Consider the following 17,198-nt stretch of genomic DNA (forward strand, 5'->3'; position numbering starts at 1 on the left):
AATTTCTCTCTTCTTTAATCTCTCTTATTTCAAGTAACCTGAAATGTGGCAAGGATGCTTGCTACCGCATTTTCCTACAGAATTTATCTTCACATTTGCAGTCTCTATTTAGTATTAACCTAACAACTTTGGCAGTATTAACTTTGATAGCATCCCCTCCAAGCAATTCAAAAGCTACTGATATTTTCCAGCTAAGACGTCACTGCAGACAAAGTACATTTATCTGAGGATGGCCAGATGGATACTAAGAAAGCACACAAGGATTAAAGCACATAAAAGTTATTTCTACACAGGGGAAGAATCTTGCCTTTTTGATAACAGGTACAATTAGAGAGCCGTCACTGTAGGGGACGCCACCCACCCGACTTTCACCACCAAATTTTCAAGACGTAAACCTTCTGATTAAGACAATGCTATTAGATTTTTTTTCTTTGTGGGGAGGGTGGGGAAAACATGGCAGGAGGGGGAACAAGGTGGAAGCAAAACCACTATTTAAACAGGAGGGAAGGGAGCATAAAGAGAGACCCTCCCTTCCCAAACGTCTTTGTTTAACGCTAGGAACAGTGATCAGAGGATAGGATTTTCCCTCATTATTTTGCTAGCTACTTTCACTGTGGCATCTCATCTCCCCCAGCATTTAAAGTCAGGGGAGCTATTACTACAGAGCCAAGAACAAGATCTTAAAATCAAAAGCTCCATAATACTGCACTAGGCTGTGCTTACCAGAGGTCTCTCTTCACATATACAAAAAAAGTTTCAACGTTTTAGCATCCCATTGCTAACGAAGCCAGTTCAAGTCAGCATGCTATTATTTAAATTACTTATCAAGATATATGCTGGGCCTCTCCTTGTCCAGTTAGAAAGCCAGAATTTAACTGCTTCATCTATAGGTGGACTACTATGCTTTAGCCTGTGATTAACAGCATTTTTAATAGACTTAGCCTAAACATGGATGCTACCCTAAAGACAGTAAATTAAACATGGAGCTTTTAAAGCTAATTCAATCAATATCCCTGGTGCTCTAAAAAGTACACGCTTAACAACATGCTGCTGAGACCAAGTGCTGAGAAGCTTTACTGGTCACAAAATAGCAAAATTTGAAGATTCAAGGCTGGTGGTTGATCTGGCTTGTAGCAACAGCAGCTCTTCACAAGAAAGAGCCAACTATTTAGAACAGGGACCCTTAGAGCTCATCTCAGCTGCGTTGTCATTCTGAGTTTTGTCATAGAAATAGCTTAGTTAAGGGTCACTTTAGACTTGAGCTAGCTATCTGGGCAGGGGGCAGGAAATGGAGCTCAAGCACCACTCATTCACGCTATGTATAAATTGGGGATGTAGTTACAACAACTCCCCTGCTAATCCAATCTCTATTTGTGCGCACTTCAGTGTCGTTGCACAAGTACTAGCATGCTAACTTGAGCCGATACCTGCTGCAATGAAGGCAGGTCCATCTGCCTCATCAGCAAAACCAATTTCTTAAGGAACACCAAAATGGCCCCAAAATATGCCAAACTTTTTTTGAGCCACCTCGAAGAATTCCTCAAGGACTGCACCATCAAACCTATACCCAAGATATATTGATGACATCTTCATCATTTGGACTGAAAATCTGCAATCTGATTCAGTTCCATCAGAAATTCAACAATCATCACCCCTCCATCAGACTCTTGAATACACCAACATCTCCTTTTTAGACATGATGATCACTATCCAGAATAGTAAAATACAGACCATAATATACAAGAAACCCACGGACCAACATACATATCTGCACAGAACCAGCAGTCACCCTAAACACACCAAGAAAGCTGTAATATACAGCCTTCAGATACCACCTTGCACTGAAGAGAAAACTCGTGACCGTCACCTCTCAAATCTCAAAAGGGTCTTCACTCAACAAAGACACTCCTCCAGAGAAATAGATCGCACTTTTGAAAGAGCCAGCTGGATACCACGTGAAGAATTGCTGCAGAAGGAAACTGTACAGAAGGAAACCCCCCATGAATCGCACACCACTGGTTATGGCATATTACCCCTCCCTGGAACAACTGCAACTCATACTAGAAGACAACCCAATTCTTAAAGGGATCTTCCCAGAACCACCCATCCTAGCCCTCAAACAAGCACTGAACCTCGCTAACCTCATCACCAGAAGCAAACTTTCTATGGCCCAAAACACACCAAATGGATCCAGCCCATGCCATGACAAGAAAGGTAAAACCTGCCAACACATCTCCACCACCCCCACTATTACCACACCCCACAACACAGCCATCAGCACTCCTGGCTCGTACAGCTGCACCTCCAGAAATGTTATACATCTCATCCAATGCACCAAATGCCCTGATGGAAAATATGTAGGAGAGACCAAACAACAACTGCGCACCAGAAATCTATCGAAGACAGGAATACCCAACGACCTGTGGGGGCACATTTCTCACAATAAAACCACTCTCTCTCCAATCTCTCAGTTCTAATCCTCAAAGGGAATTTACAAAAGAGCCTAGGAACTTTACTTCATCAGCCTACTGGATACAAGAAATCACGGACTAAACACAGACATTGGATTTATGACACATTATAACCTGCCTACCATCCGACTCCCAGGTACCTCTCCACTACTTACCAGCAACATTCATTCCCTTTCCGCCGCTCCTCCAACCTCTCTCTCACCCACTGACTCCTCAATACATCTTCACCAAGTGGCTTTCTTGCATGCAGACCAGCCTCTGCCCTCTTCACTATTCATTCCATCCAGGAAGAGGACAGACCAACTGCAGATGCTTCCTCAGCCTGACAAAGGGTATTTGTACCCAAAAGCTTGCAAAGAAGAATTTTTCCAACTATTTGAGTTGGTCTAATAAAAGATATCAGATTTACCCAAAGAACCTTGTCACACATACCCAAAGAAATTCTGGCAATAGTATTTATTTGGCCGTTGTTCACAGAGCGCTATCTATACATATGACAAGACACAAACACTTGAGAGAACTTCAATCCCAAGAAGTTCTCAAAGTGGAAAGGCAAGACAGCTCAGCAGTAGTTACTATTCCAAATGTTAGGAGCCTGCCTTTTCTTGGAGAGAAATTAAGTTATCTAAAAAAAGGGAGGGAATTGGTTCATGATCCACCAACATCAAATATGCCAGTGAAAGGGGAGAAATAACAGGGAACTGCTGGAGAGGACCAATTTTATTTTTAGATTTGTAAAAAATGCAACCTTTATTGTCTCAAGATATTTACAAAATAAAACCGATCACACCTTTTTGGTTTTTTAGACAAAGTGGATAAAAGTAGACAGCACTTTTATAAGAAGCTTCCACCCCTACCACACTAATCTGGGACTTTTCAGCACCGAAAAACCGCACACAAGCCATTTTCACCAGAGGCAAGAGAGAATATCCATTAACCCCTTTGGCTCTCTCTAGCAAGCTACGTGTCAAGGCCAAGCCATGAGAGAGAGTCATATGTGGAGCCAGAATTCATACAATCCAGCATTCTCTGATGATAAATAGTCAGAGGGAGTAAACTATTTTGTTTTTGTCAAGCAAAACTTTTTGGAAGATCAGTTCAGAAGCATGTAGGTCCCTCTCCATCAATTTTGCCATGGCAAGATAGGAACTGAATATTTACAGAATATTACACGTGCTTAAATGTTTGACAAAGTTTACTGCTACATTATTGTGATGGTGGTTCGACTCTAACAGACCAGCAGATGATAGAAGTAGGTTTCCTTAGAGACTAATGTTCTTGATCTTATTGATCAAGCCCCTCTATCCCCAAGGCCGCTACACAGCTGTAGCTTTCCAAGGTAAAGTTAATAAAGAAATAAAAATAAACCAGTTTTTAATCATATACCTAATCTGAAATTGTAATCCATTAATCATTTTAGGTAGATAAAAATATTCAAACAGCATGTTTCCTCCTGAAGTTTTAAAGGAAGCCAAATTACTGAAATGGTAGGATCGGAGTTTGTTGACATGCTAAACAAGCTTTGTATAATAATTGAAATCTCTTCTGCTGGTGCAGTTTATTTCATTTCAGTTTCTCAACTTTGAGCTAAGATAGTTGAATAAACTAAATTGGAAAAAAATTCCAGGGGGGAAAAGAGCGCATTTCCTCTTCCAATCTACAAATAAAAATGAGGTGTGAAAGGACGAGATCCATTAGCTCTGAAATCAAGTTCATTATGACCAGGAACAATCAACTACACATGAAAAATTTTAATATATCTGCTTGAAATGCCAGACGTGTTTCAATTAGAGATGCTGAATGTGCAAGGAAAAATAAAAGGTACTTATTTAAACTGAAGAAAGTTACAATGCCATTTTTGTGCATTTAATTGAATCCTAATTTCCATCCAAATACAGCTGGACACAGATCATGAGAAAAAAAAAATCAATTCAGTAATTAAATGGATTATTCAACTTTTTAATGGAATATAAAAAGGACCCTGTGTGCTGAAGGGTTGGCTTGCATATGCTAAACTGCATAATTGCTTAAATAACCAAAGGAGATACTGGATCCTCCTGTTAGCAAAATAATACCAAGACTATTGGTACAATTTTGAATCTACCTCTTTAGATAAAGAACTAATGCAAGAACAGATTAAAATGAAAGTTGCTTACATCAAAGTTTCCTGCCTGCTGAGATAAACAAACCCGTCAGCAAACTCTGCTTTCCAAAATCCCCTCCCCACCAACTCTCAGTCACTTTTTCTGTCTTCTTTTCATTCCTACCATGACCTCCTATTCCTTGGCACACCTATGTAGTCCTCAAGCCTAATTCCTGTAGGTTGATGATGTTAAGAGTTCCCCAGCACCACCACCTATATTTTAATTGCAACTCCCAAATGTCCATGGAATCTACTTACAACTGCATCCCAGTTACCTCCTTTGAATAGGAAACAACTTTGCTGTTTATTAAATGAATTCTCTTTCCCTGAAGAAAACGAGCGGCACACTTTATTTACCTAATTTAAGTAGTAGTATGCTCAAGTTTTATTGTATAAAATATTGCTGTGTCCCATGTCCTAATAACCACCATTTCTTCAATGTCTTCCCGGACATGCCTTAGAAGTGCTGGCTCTCAGCGTATTACCAGGAACAGAATATTGGCGATACCAGTTTTTTAGAATCGGAAATGTGATGAATACTATTCAGTGCAAGCTCCTCATACTCCCTGTATTAAGATGCACCTCACACTTTCAGCAAGTTGTGTTACTTGCAGTTGTGGAAGGTGTAGCTACCAGACAAAAGTCATTAAGTTCAAATTGCCCAATGCTAGAAACTGTTGTAAATGGCATAATTTACAATAAAAACCAGATAAGAAAACCATTCTATTGGCTACATCATCATAATTCACTGAATACGTTTGTGCGTAGAATATAGTTTAGTTGTTTAACATGGCTGTGCAACAGAGTTACTGGAACAAATCTGGTTCTGTTGATGAATACTCTTAGACTTGCATCCTCGATCAGTCTGTGGTCAGCTGCAAAACACCCCAACATTCATGAAAAATAATTAAGCTATATTCTCGAGAGCTAGAGAGGTGTTTTTGTTTTGTTTTGTTTTTTTAAATGATGGATAGAGTATGAAATTACTTATAAAACATTAGACCCCTTTTGGCAGGTTTCTGTTTATTTTAGTAAAACTACATATCAAAGAATTAAAGGAATACAGCAGCATTCCCAGGTAACAACCTTGATTACTAAATAATTTAACTCTCCAGCAGCGCTAAAAGGGGTTAAAAACCCCCACTAGTTCACAAATGATTAGCTGAAGAAAAAAAAAAATCCATAATGGAATCTGCCTGAATTAAAGCACAAAAGTACTACTGATGAACAGTACCATGAAATAAAGCTATTGCCAACATCCACATTGGTAGCAATTAAAGACCATTTGAAATCTAAACAATCTGTCATTTAGGAAAATTGTGGGGTGGGCAGGGGAGGAGGATAGGAGGAGGGGTTAAAAATAAAAGCAAATTACTACAAAGAATTACACTGGCCTTCATGTAAAAAAATTAATAAATAAATAAATAAAAAATCAAGAGTTCATCTAGTGGAACACATTCACTCATGACATGCCCTGAACCTGTGAGCGCTTACAGCCGTGAGTAATCCTTATTTGCATATACTGCGTTTTTCACGGAAGGTATTCAACAAGTGTTTGGAGGGCCCAGAGGAAAGCTGGGCCCTCCAGCCATTTTATTAAATATAAAATGATTTGATGTATAATAGATGGCATAGAATATGCTAATGTTCTGCATTTGACCAGTGTTCACTGTTCAGTTCTTAATGTTAAATGACTCAAGACCTGAGTATTAGTTTCCTCTGACTAGGGTAGTATACAATAATATTTCATATCTGGCATAAGCCACTAACTGAAGCTTACGTAGTGTGAATACCTACCTGAAGATCTGAAAGTTACAAATAAGAAAAAGAGATGAACATTTGAGGGAAGTGATTTAGAGCCAGTTCCTTAGCTGATGTTACTCAAAGTTCCACTGAAGTCAATGGAGCGATGCCAGCGTACACCTATGGAAGAACTACTCCATAAAAGCAACAACTTCAGCATGTAGCAATGTTACAAAAACTAACACAACACACTGCTTGAAAAAAAATCTTTTAAAAATAAAAATAGAAACATCGGCAAAAAGTAATTCATTAAAACTATCCTCATTTATCCAAGCCACTTGCTTGATTCCAAGGTAAATGTTAAAAGTGAGCTGAAGACAAAAATCAGCGATTAACACAAATCTGTCCGTACCCGAGTAATTGTTGTTCAGCAATGAGAAACCCGATGTCCTGTCCATTCAACCCGCTTGCTACTTTCGCTATCTTGGACTGGATGGAAAAGAATATGAAAGACGCATTTGAAGTATTTTCCAAACTGACAACTAGGCTGTTACAATTAAAGAGAGGTCGCTACTAACATGGCTCAAGTAACCAGGAGTTAATTTTAGGTGTGTAAAACCCAAATTAAAGCATTTCTATTCACTTTTTTTAAAGGGGGAAAAAAAAAAAGACGATTTTATTCTCCCATAGTAACAGATAAATAAAGATAAAAGATACTTCCTCTTAGCATGGACAATGAAGCAAAAAAAGTTAAATAAATATAGCATGTTTGACCAAAAAGTCTTCCTCCATCACTCAAAGTTCGTAGCATTGGATCTAAAGTCTAATGAAAGCAAAACTCTCAGACCAGTAGGGAGAGACTCCCTATGCCTGACGAAGGGTGACTGCACCTGAAAGCTTGCTAAGAACAACTTTTTTCCAACTACTCAGTTGGTTTAATAAAAGATATCACCTCTACCCAAAGAACCTTGCCTGCCTATGTCCTTAGATCAACACGGCTACAACTGAACACCCAGCACACTTAAAAAGTAATATTCATATTCCTGTATATACTTGTTTCTCATCACAGGGAAACAGGAGATGAGAGCATTATTTAAAAAGTTGTTTGGGTTTTTTTAATGTTCCCTGATTTTCACAGGACTGACAACAAGCTTTCCCATCCTAGACCCTCAAACCCAGCAAACTGATGTCAGAGACTGGAGTTAAGGAAGTTCAAAGAACTACAACAGACTTCTTCAGACAAGTCACATAAAGTTTAAATCTCAAATATATGAATCAAGTGTAACACGAGCCAACTTTTTGTCTCGTGTCAGTCTGTGCAAACCATCTATAAGCAGATGCCCAAGTGAAGAGTATTAAAAGTACCAGTATTAGAGACTGTATGCAATGTAAACATATATATAGGAGGTGTATATGCACTGTAAAGTGTATGTATAAATACATATATGTGTGTGTAAATACACACACCCTTTACATATATACTGTATAGTATACACATACATAGAGGAAGTTAAAGTAGGAAACCTGGCAACTTTTAATGAAAACCATTTATGAGACCAAATTCAAGCCAGATGCATTTACCAACAGCAGAAGTTCTTCCAAAAAAAAAAATTTAAAAGGCTGAAAGCTAGATAATACGCCAACATCTAAACCTTGTTCCACAATCCTACATGAAGATTACTCCAAAAGGCTACATGGCCTGATATTAAGCCTCATGCCAATCCAAGCAAGACACAAGTACAGACTCCCACTGCTGTCAGCAGCAGAATATTTAACTTTCCTGGGCTCCGTTTAAAGATTCAGCCATGGCAAGAAGAAAAACCAACCAGTAGACAGACAGGTCTCAAAATACAAGGCATTGTGAATACTACGACCCAGGTACCGGAGTATTCAGAGAACATTTTAAAAGACAAAAATCTCGCGTACACTTTTGAACACAGCAACTCAACCCCAGCACAGGTCACCCCTCTCCTGCAACACGCAGAGCCAGGTCCCCGCAACCAGCTTCCCAGGCGTGCAGCGAGCTGTCTAGGTAACTTGAGAGAGGAAACAAAGCTGGAAGCACGACCCCTCTCCCATGCTACCGGAGCTGCACGCCGCTATCTTCAGAGCATCATTTTGCATCGAATGGGGAAGGGGGAAAAGGGGGAGCACAGTTTGCCCCCCACCAAGCAAACTTCATCTTCGCTCCTGCAGCTCAGAAGAGCAGCTCTATCAAGAGAGGCACAAATCACCACCCCGCGCAGGGCCAGGGGGGCTGCCTTCCCCTTCATCCCATGCACAAGGCAGAACCCCACAAAAAAAGCCCCAATTCTCCCCCTAAACCAGCCGAGACTTGGGGGTAAAACAGGGATGCGGCAGGGCAGGGCTGCCTGATGCACACACTCCGGCGGAGGGGGCTGCTTTGCCGTGAAATGGTGGCTCCCACAATGGGAAGCGCTTGTGCAGAGCCCAGCCGGGGGGGAGGCAGGCAGGCAGGCAAGGAGCCGGACCAGCAGCGCCGGGCCTGCAGCCGCCCGGCCTCCCCCAGGCCCCGCGCCCCGCGCCGTACTTACGTGAAAACAAAAAATAAAGTAGTCGAGCCCACTAACAAGGCAGCTGCGGTGGAGACGGGGATGTATTTGGTAGGTTTAAACCTCTTTCCAGTGCTGCTGGGCATCCTGTGGCTTACACATCCCTGGGTAGGCGCGGCGCGGTGCGGTGCGAGAGGCGCGGCGCGGCGCGGCGGGGAGGGGACGCGGCGCCGCCACTGCAGAGGCGCGGCGGGGAGCGGAGCGGAGCGGAGCGGGGACGCGGCGCAGGGGAGCGGGAGAGGGATGGAGAACAGCTGACCTCCCGCACAGGAAATCCCACCCACACGGCCCGGCCCACTCGGCTGATGTCAACGAGCCCCTTAAGGTAGCGCCGGCGCTTGTTTCGCCCTCTCCCCCCACTGCATGAAAGCTCAGCCCCCCCCGTGCAAGCGCAGGGCGCGGGAAGCCCCCGCTCCCGCCGCGCGGCGCTCCGCCTGGGCCGGGGGTCGCGGCTCCGCGCGGGACCCCGGCGCCGCCTCCCCGCGAGTGCGGCTCGCTCTTCAGCCCGCGGGGCGGGAGGAGGTGTTGAAACAGCGGCTGGGGGCTCCCACACTGGTGGATTTGAACGAAGCCCAGGGTGCGGGAGCGGCGATGCTGGAGGGCTCCCACACTTTTGGTACAGTGTTTCTAGTAGGGCTGTTTCCTCCCGTCCGCTCACGGGACAGGAAGATGGGATTTAAGGTGCCAACACAAACAGTTTGCCCATCGGCTTTTTTTTTTCTCCCCCCAAAGCACCTTACCGACCAGAGAAAGCTGTGCTGGGAGTCGTACTGGGAAGGGGATGGAGGGGGTGGGAGAGAGACCTCCATGGGCTAAAGCAGGGGTGGGCAAAATGCAGCCCACGGGCCGGATGCGGCCCACCAGGCCATTTTATTCAGGCACTTAAGTATTAAATTTTCTAAATTTTTTTATCTGCCCCTGGCTGCCCGTCATGCGGCTTGCCAAAACTCAGGGCAGGGTGGGCAGCCGCTTACTAAAGCCATTTTTAATTTTAGAAGTTTAAACCCCCCCCCAAAACAAACCCCAACAGTTGAATTCTTGCCCCATTCCCAATAATCAGTTTGTGAAAGGGGCACCAGTGCAAACCACTTGTGTAGGCAAGAAAATTAATACCAAACCAAGCAAGTGAAACTAGCCCTAGAAAGTAAAAGGTCCAAGGCCTTGGTGGAGGGAGAAGTCACTCCAATCATTAAACTGAATAAAAACACTACTAACCTGGATGTTCGCTCCTTTGAGAGATTATTGCAAGGGTCACATTGCAGGGAAAATGTCAAGTGCTGGCAATATTTGCTTATTGTCAGGCTTTCTTTCTTTCTCCAGTTCCCAGAGACAAGTTACACAAGATGCTTGACTTCAATTAATTATGAATTTCTTGATTAGCTTCTGACCCTCAGAAAAACACGGGAGCAAGAGCTTGAGTCCGGAGGGCACAGAAAGAACGAACACGAGAACAGGATGGCAAGTCCTGCTTGTTATTTCTGAATGCTTATGTAACCGCACTGCACGCTCACTTTTGGTGTAGAACTCCTGGAAGAAATTAGGAGCCTCAATTCAAGCCTAAATTTTCCCCTCCTTCAGGTAAGATTCCTTGTGAGAAAAACTTGGAAGCTGCGAATATCATTTGAAACTCAGAGTGGCCTGGGCTGTTGGGCTATTTAAGCTCCAATATGTGGTAGCCACCAGGTAGGACACAAGCAGTTCGTGGGGGTGGTGGTGCTCTCTAATCCCAGACAGCATCAGACTGCCTCAGTCCCGTGTCATAGACCTCGTGCGGGGACCCAGTGACATTTCCCTCATGCCATAGGGCAGGTTGGGGAAGGAGGGAGCTACACTTCTCAAAATGGGTGGGAAAGCTCTTACCGTGGCAGCAGCAGGAGCGGGTATCCAGTGGGCTGGGTGCCCAGCATCAAATTCAGCAGGTGACAGACGACGGGTTTATGTCGAGTGTCCTGTTTGAAGGTGATGCCTCGCTGGAGTCAGGGTTGTGGGCTGGAGGCCAGGCTAAGCCAACACCATAGGATGGAGGACAGGGTAAGGTGCAGGGGCTCCCAATGGATGCAGCGGGATTTTACCCGACACCTTATAACTTTTTAGTCCCTGTACCCCTCCTTCCCCAACACCTCTCCTGACCTCTCTTACCTTTCAAGTGTTCATTCAGAGGCAGGCCCAGTCTCTTGCTGCTCTTCCTGCTCCTCACAACTTGCTCAGGAGCTCCTCCCTCCTGCCCTCAGAGGTGGTGACACAATGGAGCCCCCCTAGCTCCTCAGAGAGGACTGGTGGGGACTGGAGGCAGCTCAGAGCTCTCCTCCTCCAGGACAGTTCACTCCATCTCAGCAAGGGGCAGAGGAAAAAGACAAGCAAACATGGTCAGCACAGCACCAACAGAGCGCCAAGCATGACCAAGGGCACGTCTGTGCTTGAAACTCATGTCCCCACGACGGCGTGTCATGAACATGCATTAGCACTGCCCTGTTATGCAGTGGCTCAGGAGCCTTTGCTCTGCATTATTTCAGCCATGAAGCATCACAGCCTGGGAACAGATATGTCCTTGGACCAGTTGGGCCCATGTTTGTCCTGGAAGAGGAGAGCCCCAGGGTTGGCTCGTACACACATTGCTCTTCCAGTCGGGGTTTACTGCAGCAATTCTCAAGCAGGGTCCTGGTGCACCATGGGGTGCCACCATATCTTTTGAAAGGTGCTTTGAGATGAGCAGACAAATGCAGGGTTAAGCTTGTCCCTGCCTGGACAATCCCCCCATCCCCACTGCAAGAAAGTAAAAACTGTAAGCCATAAATTATTTTTTGAAGTTATGTGCAAAGCTACATGCTTTTGTGTGGGAGTCTGGAAATTAGGCTGGGAATCTGCAAGTTAGGGAGGAATCCCTTGAGTCCAAAAAGGTAGAGAACAACTAGTTTAGTGAGTAGCTGAAAGCACTGCTGCTTTTCTTTCAATGGAGTCAATGATGCAATCTCAGGATTACTCTTCAGAAGCACTTTGCAATATCCTGGGACAAACAGTTAGTGCTTCTTAACCCATGAACCTTTTTAGTTTTTTTTCCTGCAAAAACAGACATGGATACCTGAAAGATCACAGTGCCCAGGATAAAATGGTTTATCCAAGGACAAATGTGATATCTGAATGTGTTGCAAAATAAACAGAAGTCTTAGGCCTCCATAATATGCTGCAGCTACTCAGGCACAGCCAAGGGTGCACTTGTGCTCCCTACTTCCAAGCCACTTGGGAACAGTGCATGCACTTTTGTATGAGGTTTTAATCCAGACTTCCACACAAAAGAACGTAGCTTTGCACTTTGCAAAATACACTTACTGTGGGGTGTGGGGATTTTAATATTGAGCAGGAAAAACTGCAGACAATCTCTGACATTACACTAGGCCTTTCTCCCACAAGAAAGTAAAGGCTATTTTTAGATAAGAGGCAAACCAGGAAAATATGGTTTGTCACCATATGCCAGGGGGGTGCTCAGAGCTAACGAGTACCAAGAGCTGCAGTGCCATGCCAGGTCTGCGGAGTTAGAGTACTCTTTGGTTTACATTCCTGGTTTTGACGCTTGCAAAACCATGCACAACACACTGCATAATAGATCATTCTGCACCACTAGGATGGAAGGCAAATTACTCAAGTCCTTTAGAAAAACTTGTATAACATGAACTGGGCTGGATAAGAACTGAGGGCATTAAACAGGAAACCAAATCAATGATTGTGTTTCTACTTTTCTGTGTCTGCCACAAACATTGAAGTACCTTTCTTTAAGGCAGTCATATTGTGTTGCTGCTACCTTAGCTGGAAGGATGGGTGGAAAGTTGGGAGGTGGCCAGAGAGCATGACCCACCCAGAAAACCTTTAGTGGTTGTAGGTTTATGGCCCTAGAAGGATAAAAGTATTTACACTTTCCTCTACAGCCATCACTTTGAGCAAGTCTGGAAATCTTGAAATCTGGAATCACAAATAGCTGGTCCTGGCCTTTAAACCACAAGTTAAAAAAAGACGGGCTGATGTAGGTAGCCAGCAAAGCAGTATGGGAAACTAGGGGATGACTTTATAGGTGCGCAACAATTGCCTCATGGTGAAAACACAACCATACCCATTTGGTCACAGGTAGACTTGGCCTACATCTCAGGACTGCTTCCAACCCACTTCCAAAACGGTTTTAATAGTTCATTAAAGGACACCAGATGTTTCACTACAAAATCAGTCATGACACAAGTCTCAACTGCAAACTCACAGTAACAGCAACAAACAAAAAAGCTATCCCAGTTTTAAATCTTCTGCATTTATGCTAGTCAAAAGTAAGCACACATTTTGCAGTATTTTTAGTCTCTCACATGCAAGTATCCTCTCCTTAATGAATGTTTAGTGTACCACTAACTACGGAGAGAACTAATCAAGACTTCTGCCCAAGAACTGGTCTACACTGACATTAGTCATACTCAAAAATACTAGCCAACACACCTCTCTCGGGAAAGTCACACCATTACCAGATTCGCTAAATCCCCCAAGGGTAGAACAGTTATTTAGCAAGGAGTAGTGCTTTTGCTGGTATTTGTTAGTCAAGGAACTGGAACAAGGTGTAAGATGATATTTTCAAGGTTTTTTTAATGTTAAGGAAAGACCTGAGTCAGTGGCCAGATCTGAATATGCCAGAGTAGGCTAAAAAGTCTTGATAATTACATCTAAAACTCATTAGTGATGATTTTAGGAAGTCTGATGAATAGTTGCAAGTGTTAGTAAATCATAACTACCCAGGACTCCTAAAGCAAGCCATGCTGTTCTGGCTTCTGCACCACTAAATTATTGCCGACCCTAAAATGATTTCCTTTATATATTTTAAGTATACTGGCTACTGGTTTGACAGACTACCTGGCTTCATGGCACAAGACTGGTGATTAGAAGATGGATCTGAATTAGTCACTATTCTGAATACTTCAGATTTCTGTCCAGCTAAATAATTTTAAATTTTTAACATTCAAAATTTCATATCCATCCTAGTTCCACAACCAGTAACTAATGCTGCTTTCAACTGATTAAGTTGCAAAAGACTGCACAGCTCTTCCTCTATTTTAAATCCAAACAAGCTTTGATTTACCTTACATCAGTAATAGACAAACTAGATATGAATAAACCACCCTAAAACTAAAATAATGTCAAGCTGTAAGGGCCAGCATTAGTTGAATTAAACCTGGGCATATTTGAATGTAAACTAGGTCTCAGCATCCTGAGTAACACTGCCTTGAGACCATGATTTAGCTAATCAAAAATAAATGAATTAAACATCTTAAGCAGCTTAGATGTTTAGCTTGCCAGGAACATACTTGATTTCCCAGTAATCTCAAGAGCAGGACCCCAGAGACCTTTCGCTCAGGAGCTTGGCCCCAACTGCAAACAGGATACAACTGCTTAAATGTGAAGCAGGATTCAGAAGGATTCACCTGCTATCACCACCTGAAATGAGGAAGATTTCCCTTGAGCAAGCTTCTCCAAGATCTTTTTTAATCATTTGGCTAAATTAATGTTCCCCAAAACAGGAAAAAAAAAATGTAAATACCATGTGGGTCTCTTTACAAGGACTGACACAATCTATTACGGCAGTTTTTAAATACTATCCATCCTATTTATAGCTAGACTTGTGTGGTCAGATGGGTTTAATTCAAAACACTGTATGCCTTTCAGCATCAAATTAATTAGGCAGAGGGAAACTTTTAAACCAGGAGTCTACAACTCATCCTGCCTCTGGGCCAGGTTTCTAGGTCATGTTCCTGAATTCCCAGCCCCTTTACTAGCCTTGCAGGTGACATACAGCTTCAGCCCAGACCATAAGTCTGACACTCTTGCTTTAAGCAACATGCTTGCTGCATTAGGGCAGCCTGCAGAATAAGACTAGTGCGAGTGTCCTGCCCGTTGGAATAGAGCACTGCTACCCTCAGTCTCTATTTCACCTCTATTACTTGTAATTCAGCAATTCTTAGGGTAAAATTTGGGACTCTCAATATATTAACCAGCCACTAACTTTCAGACCTCTCAACTCTTTTAATGTTATCATTATCAAGTTAGTCCAAAAGCTTTGATACCATCTAGAGATAGTGATTGTTTTAGACTATCCAGTACTCTTCCTGTTTCATCACTTCTTCCTCAAAGATATCAGTGGACAAGCCCAAATGAAAAGTTCTAGACTATCTCCAGTTTCCACCTGGAGAGGCAATACCAGTAAAAAGGCAGTACCCATCTTCCAGGCAACTGCTGCAGTCTGAAATGAAGCAAGTTTGAAAATAAATAGTTGAGTAAGGAAAACATTTGAGCTCTACATTGCTTTTTACCTACTATTATCCAAACCCTACTTTAAAACTCACGCTCTGTAGTATGAAACTTGCCCTGGGGTGGAACAGACAGTATGGACCCTAATGACGCTGGATGACTCAGCCCTTTCTCCTTCCCCTCACCCAGAAATGGGGGAGGGAAGCCATGCCCCCCCACTCCTCAGTCTCCTGGCTATGGGAGAACCAATTAGATGTGGGGTGAGGGCTTAGCTCTTTGAGGGGAGCACATCCTACCTCTGGCCCAGGGGCCTGAATCACATCTCCTGGGGCCCTTGGAGCTGGCAGCATTGCATTATGGAGGCTGGGTTCACACCCACTGAGAGCAGGTGGTGGTGGGGGGGTGTTAGCTTAGGGCCAGTACCAGCCCTAGGACAGTAGAGTTTGAGGGTGGAAAGTTCGTCAAGGATGGAAGGGCTGAGAGCTGTGCATCCTGGGATGGTGGCTTACTACAAATTGGCCACTGGTAGACCAGCTCAGAGAAGCCTTGCCTGAAGTGGTGTAACTTTTAAGATTCCTAGAGGGTACTTGGCACAGCTTAAATACCCTTTAATGTGTGGATGCTCCTATTTTAAGGGTTTATGATAACCTGTAACACCACCCTCAGATCGCGTTCTTCCAAACACTGAATCATTTTCTGTTTTGGAAATGACTAGGGAATTTCAGATCTGTTGGAAACAGTACTTTGCTCTCCCCATACAGAAAATAGTTTGGCAATGGGTTGGCACACAAAGGAAGGGTTGATTCAAAAGCTGCTGGTCAAGTCACAAGACTCTTCTATCATATCAGCAACCACTATTCACATAGCAGAATGGACTGGTTGAAATAAACAGAATTTAAGATTAGATTTTTAAACAAGTAGTTATTTTAAAAGAACGCACGGACCCTGGAGAATCTGAAGAGCAACTCTCAACACAGGTTAAGTGACAAAAAGACAGGGTTTTGGTTTTTTTGATGGAGGAGACGGAAACCTTTTAAAATCCAGGACTCCATGCAATGCATTAATTGAGTTGCTGCCTTTTCATAAGGCTCTAGCCTATTCAATTCAGAGGAAATTCAACCAGATTCGTTGGCCAAATTTCTGAATCCGAATAGAATCAGGAGACCCATTAATCTCTCTATGGCTGAATTCGACAATTCAGCCATAGACACAACTTTACATGGACCAGGCGCGGCTCGTGAATGCTGAGATGGTGGGGTGAATCAAGTGTTCCACCGGGGTGGGGGGGAAGTACTTCTGGTCCACTTCCAGGTCCACTGCAGAGTACATGGGGGACATCCCCCCCTGCAACTGCTGCCTCCTGGGTCGTGCGGGGCGGGGGGGGGGAGCACCTGTGGTCCCCCCATGGACAATCACCAAGCTGGGGTGGGGGGGTGGGGGGTGTGTGTGTGTGTGTGTCCCCATTGCCTAGTATGTCCGGGCTCCTGTGGGACGCTTTATCTGCCCCAGCATCTCAGCATTTCTCTAGTACCTCAAGGTACATGGGGGGGGGGGGGGGGGGGGGAAATCATGTAAGGCTGTGTCTATGGCCAAATCAGAATCAAAATCGGGACAGTGATCCAAATCAGTGAATCAAGTCACTGTCCCCTGAATCGGGCTGAATCCGAATCACATACTGCCCGCTTCGCGCACCCCTACTCTACACACAGCCGGCTGTATCTACCATTGATAAAATAAACATCTTCTAAACATGGAACATTTAACAAATATGACCCTCTGGTACAAGAAATCCTGTCTATGAATGTAACCTGCAGAATCAAACAGAAGTTTACAACAGGCACCTATTTTTAAGCAAACAGATTTTAAACCATATGCACAAAAGAATTTCTGGCTTCAATAACCCACACAGTGGGTTGAGTAAGGTCTAAACTGGATGCAGGGTTATCATTAGAACTTAATTCACAGGGGCTGTGCCGAATTTTGCGGTCCAAGTGCAGC

The 17,198-nt window shown here is 43.6% G+C and overlaps 1 protein-coding gene across 2 annotated transcripts in view; it reads right to left on the reverse strand.

The window, feature by feature from the left end:
* Positions 1–9,159, reverse strand: part of ZDHHC8 (zinc finger DHHC-type palmitoyltransferase 8) — a 192,806-nt gene extending 183,647 nt beyond the window's left edge. For both annotated transcript variants that reach the window (XR_009455133.1, XM_014598419.3), the window contains exon 1: positions 8,913–9,159. Coding sequence is in view for 1 of the 2 variants with exons in the window: in XM_014598419.3 (XP_014453905.1) it covers positions 8,913–9,016 (104 nt within the window). In the remaining variant the exon portion in view is untranslated. The remainder of the gene's footprint in view (positions 1–8,912) is intronic.
* Between the last annotated feature and the right edge of the window lie 8,039 nt (positions 9,160–17,198).

Source organism: Alligator mississippiensis, chromosome 10, assembly GCF_030867095.1.
Source record: "Alligator mississippiensis isolate rAllMis1 chromosome 10, rAllMis1, whole genome shotgun sequence".
Lineage (NCBI taxonomy): Eukaryota > Metazoa > Chordata > Crocodylia > Alligatoridae > Alligator > Alligator mississippiensis.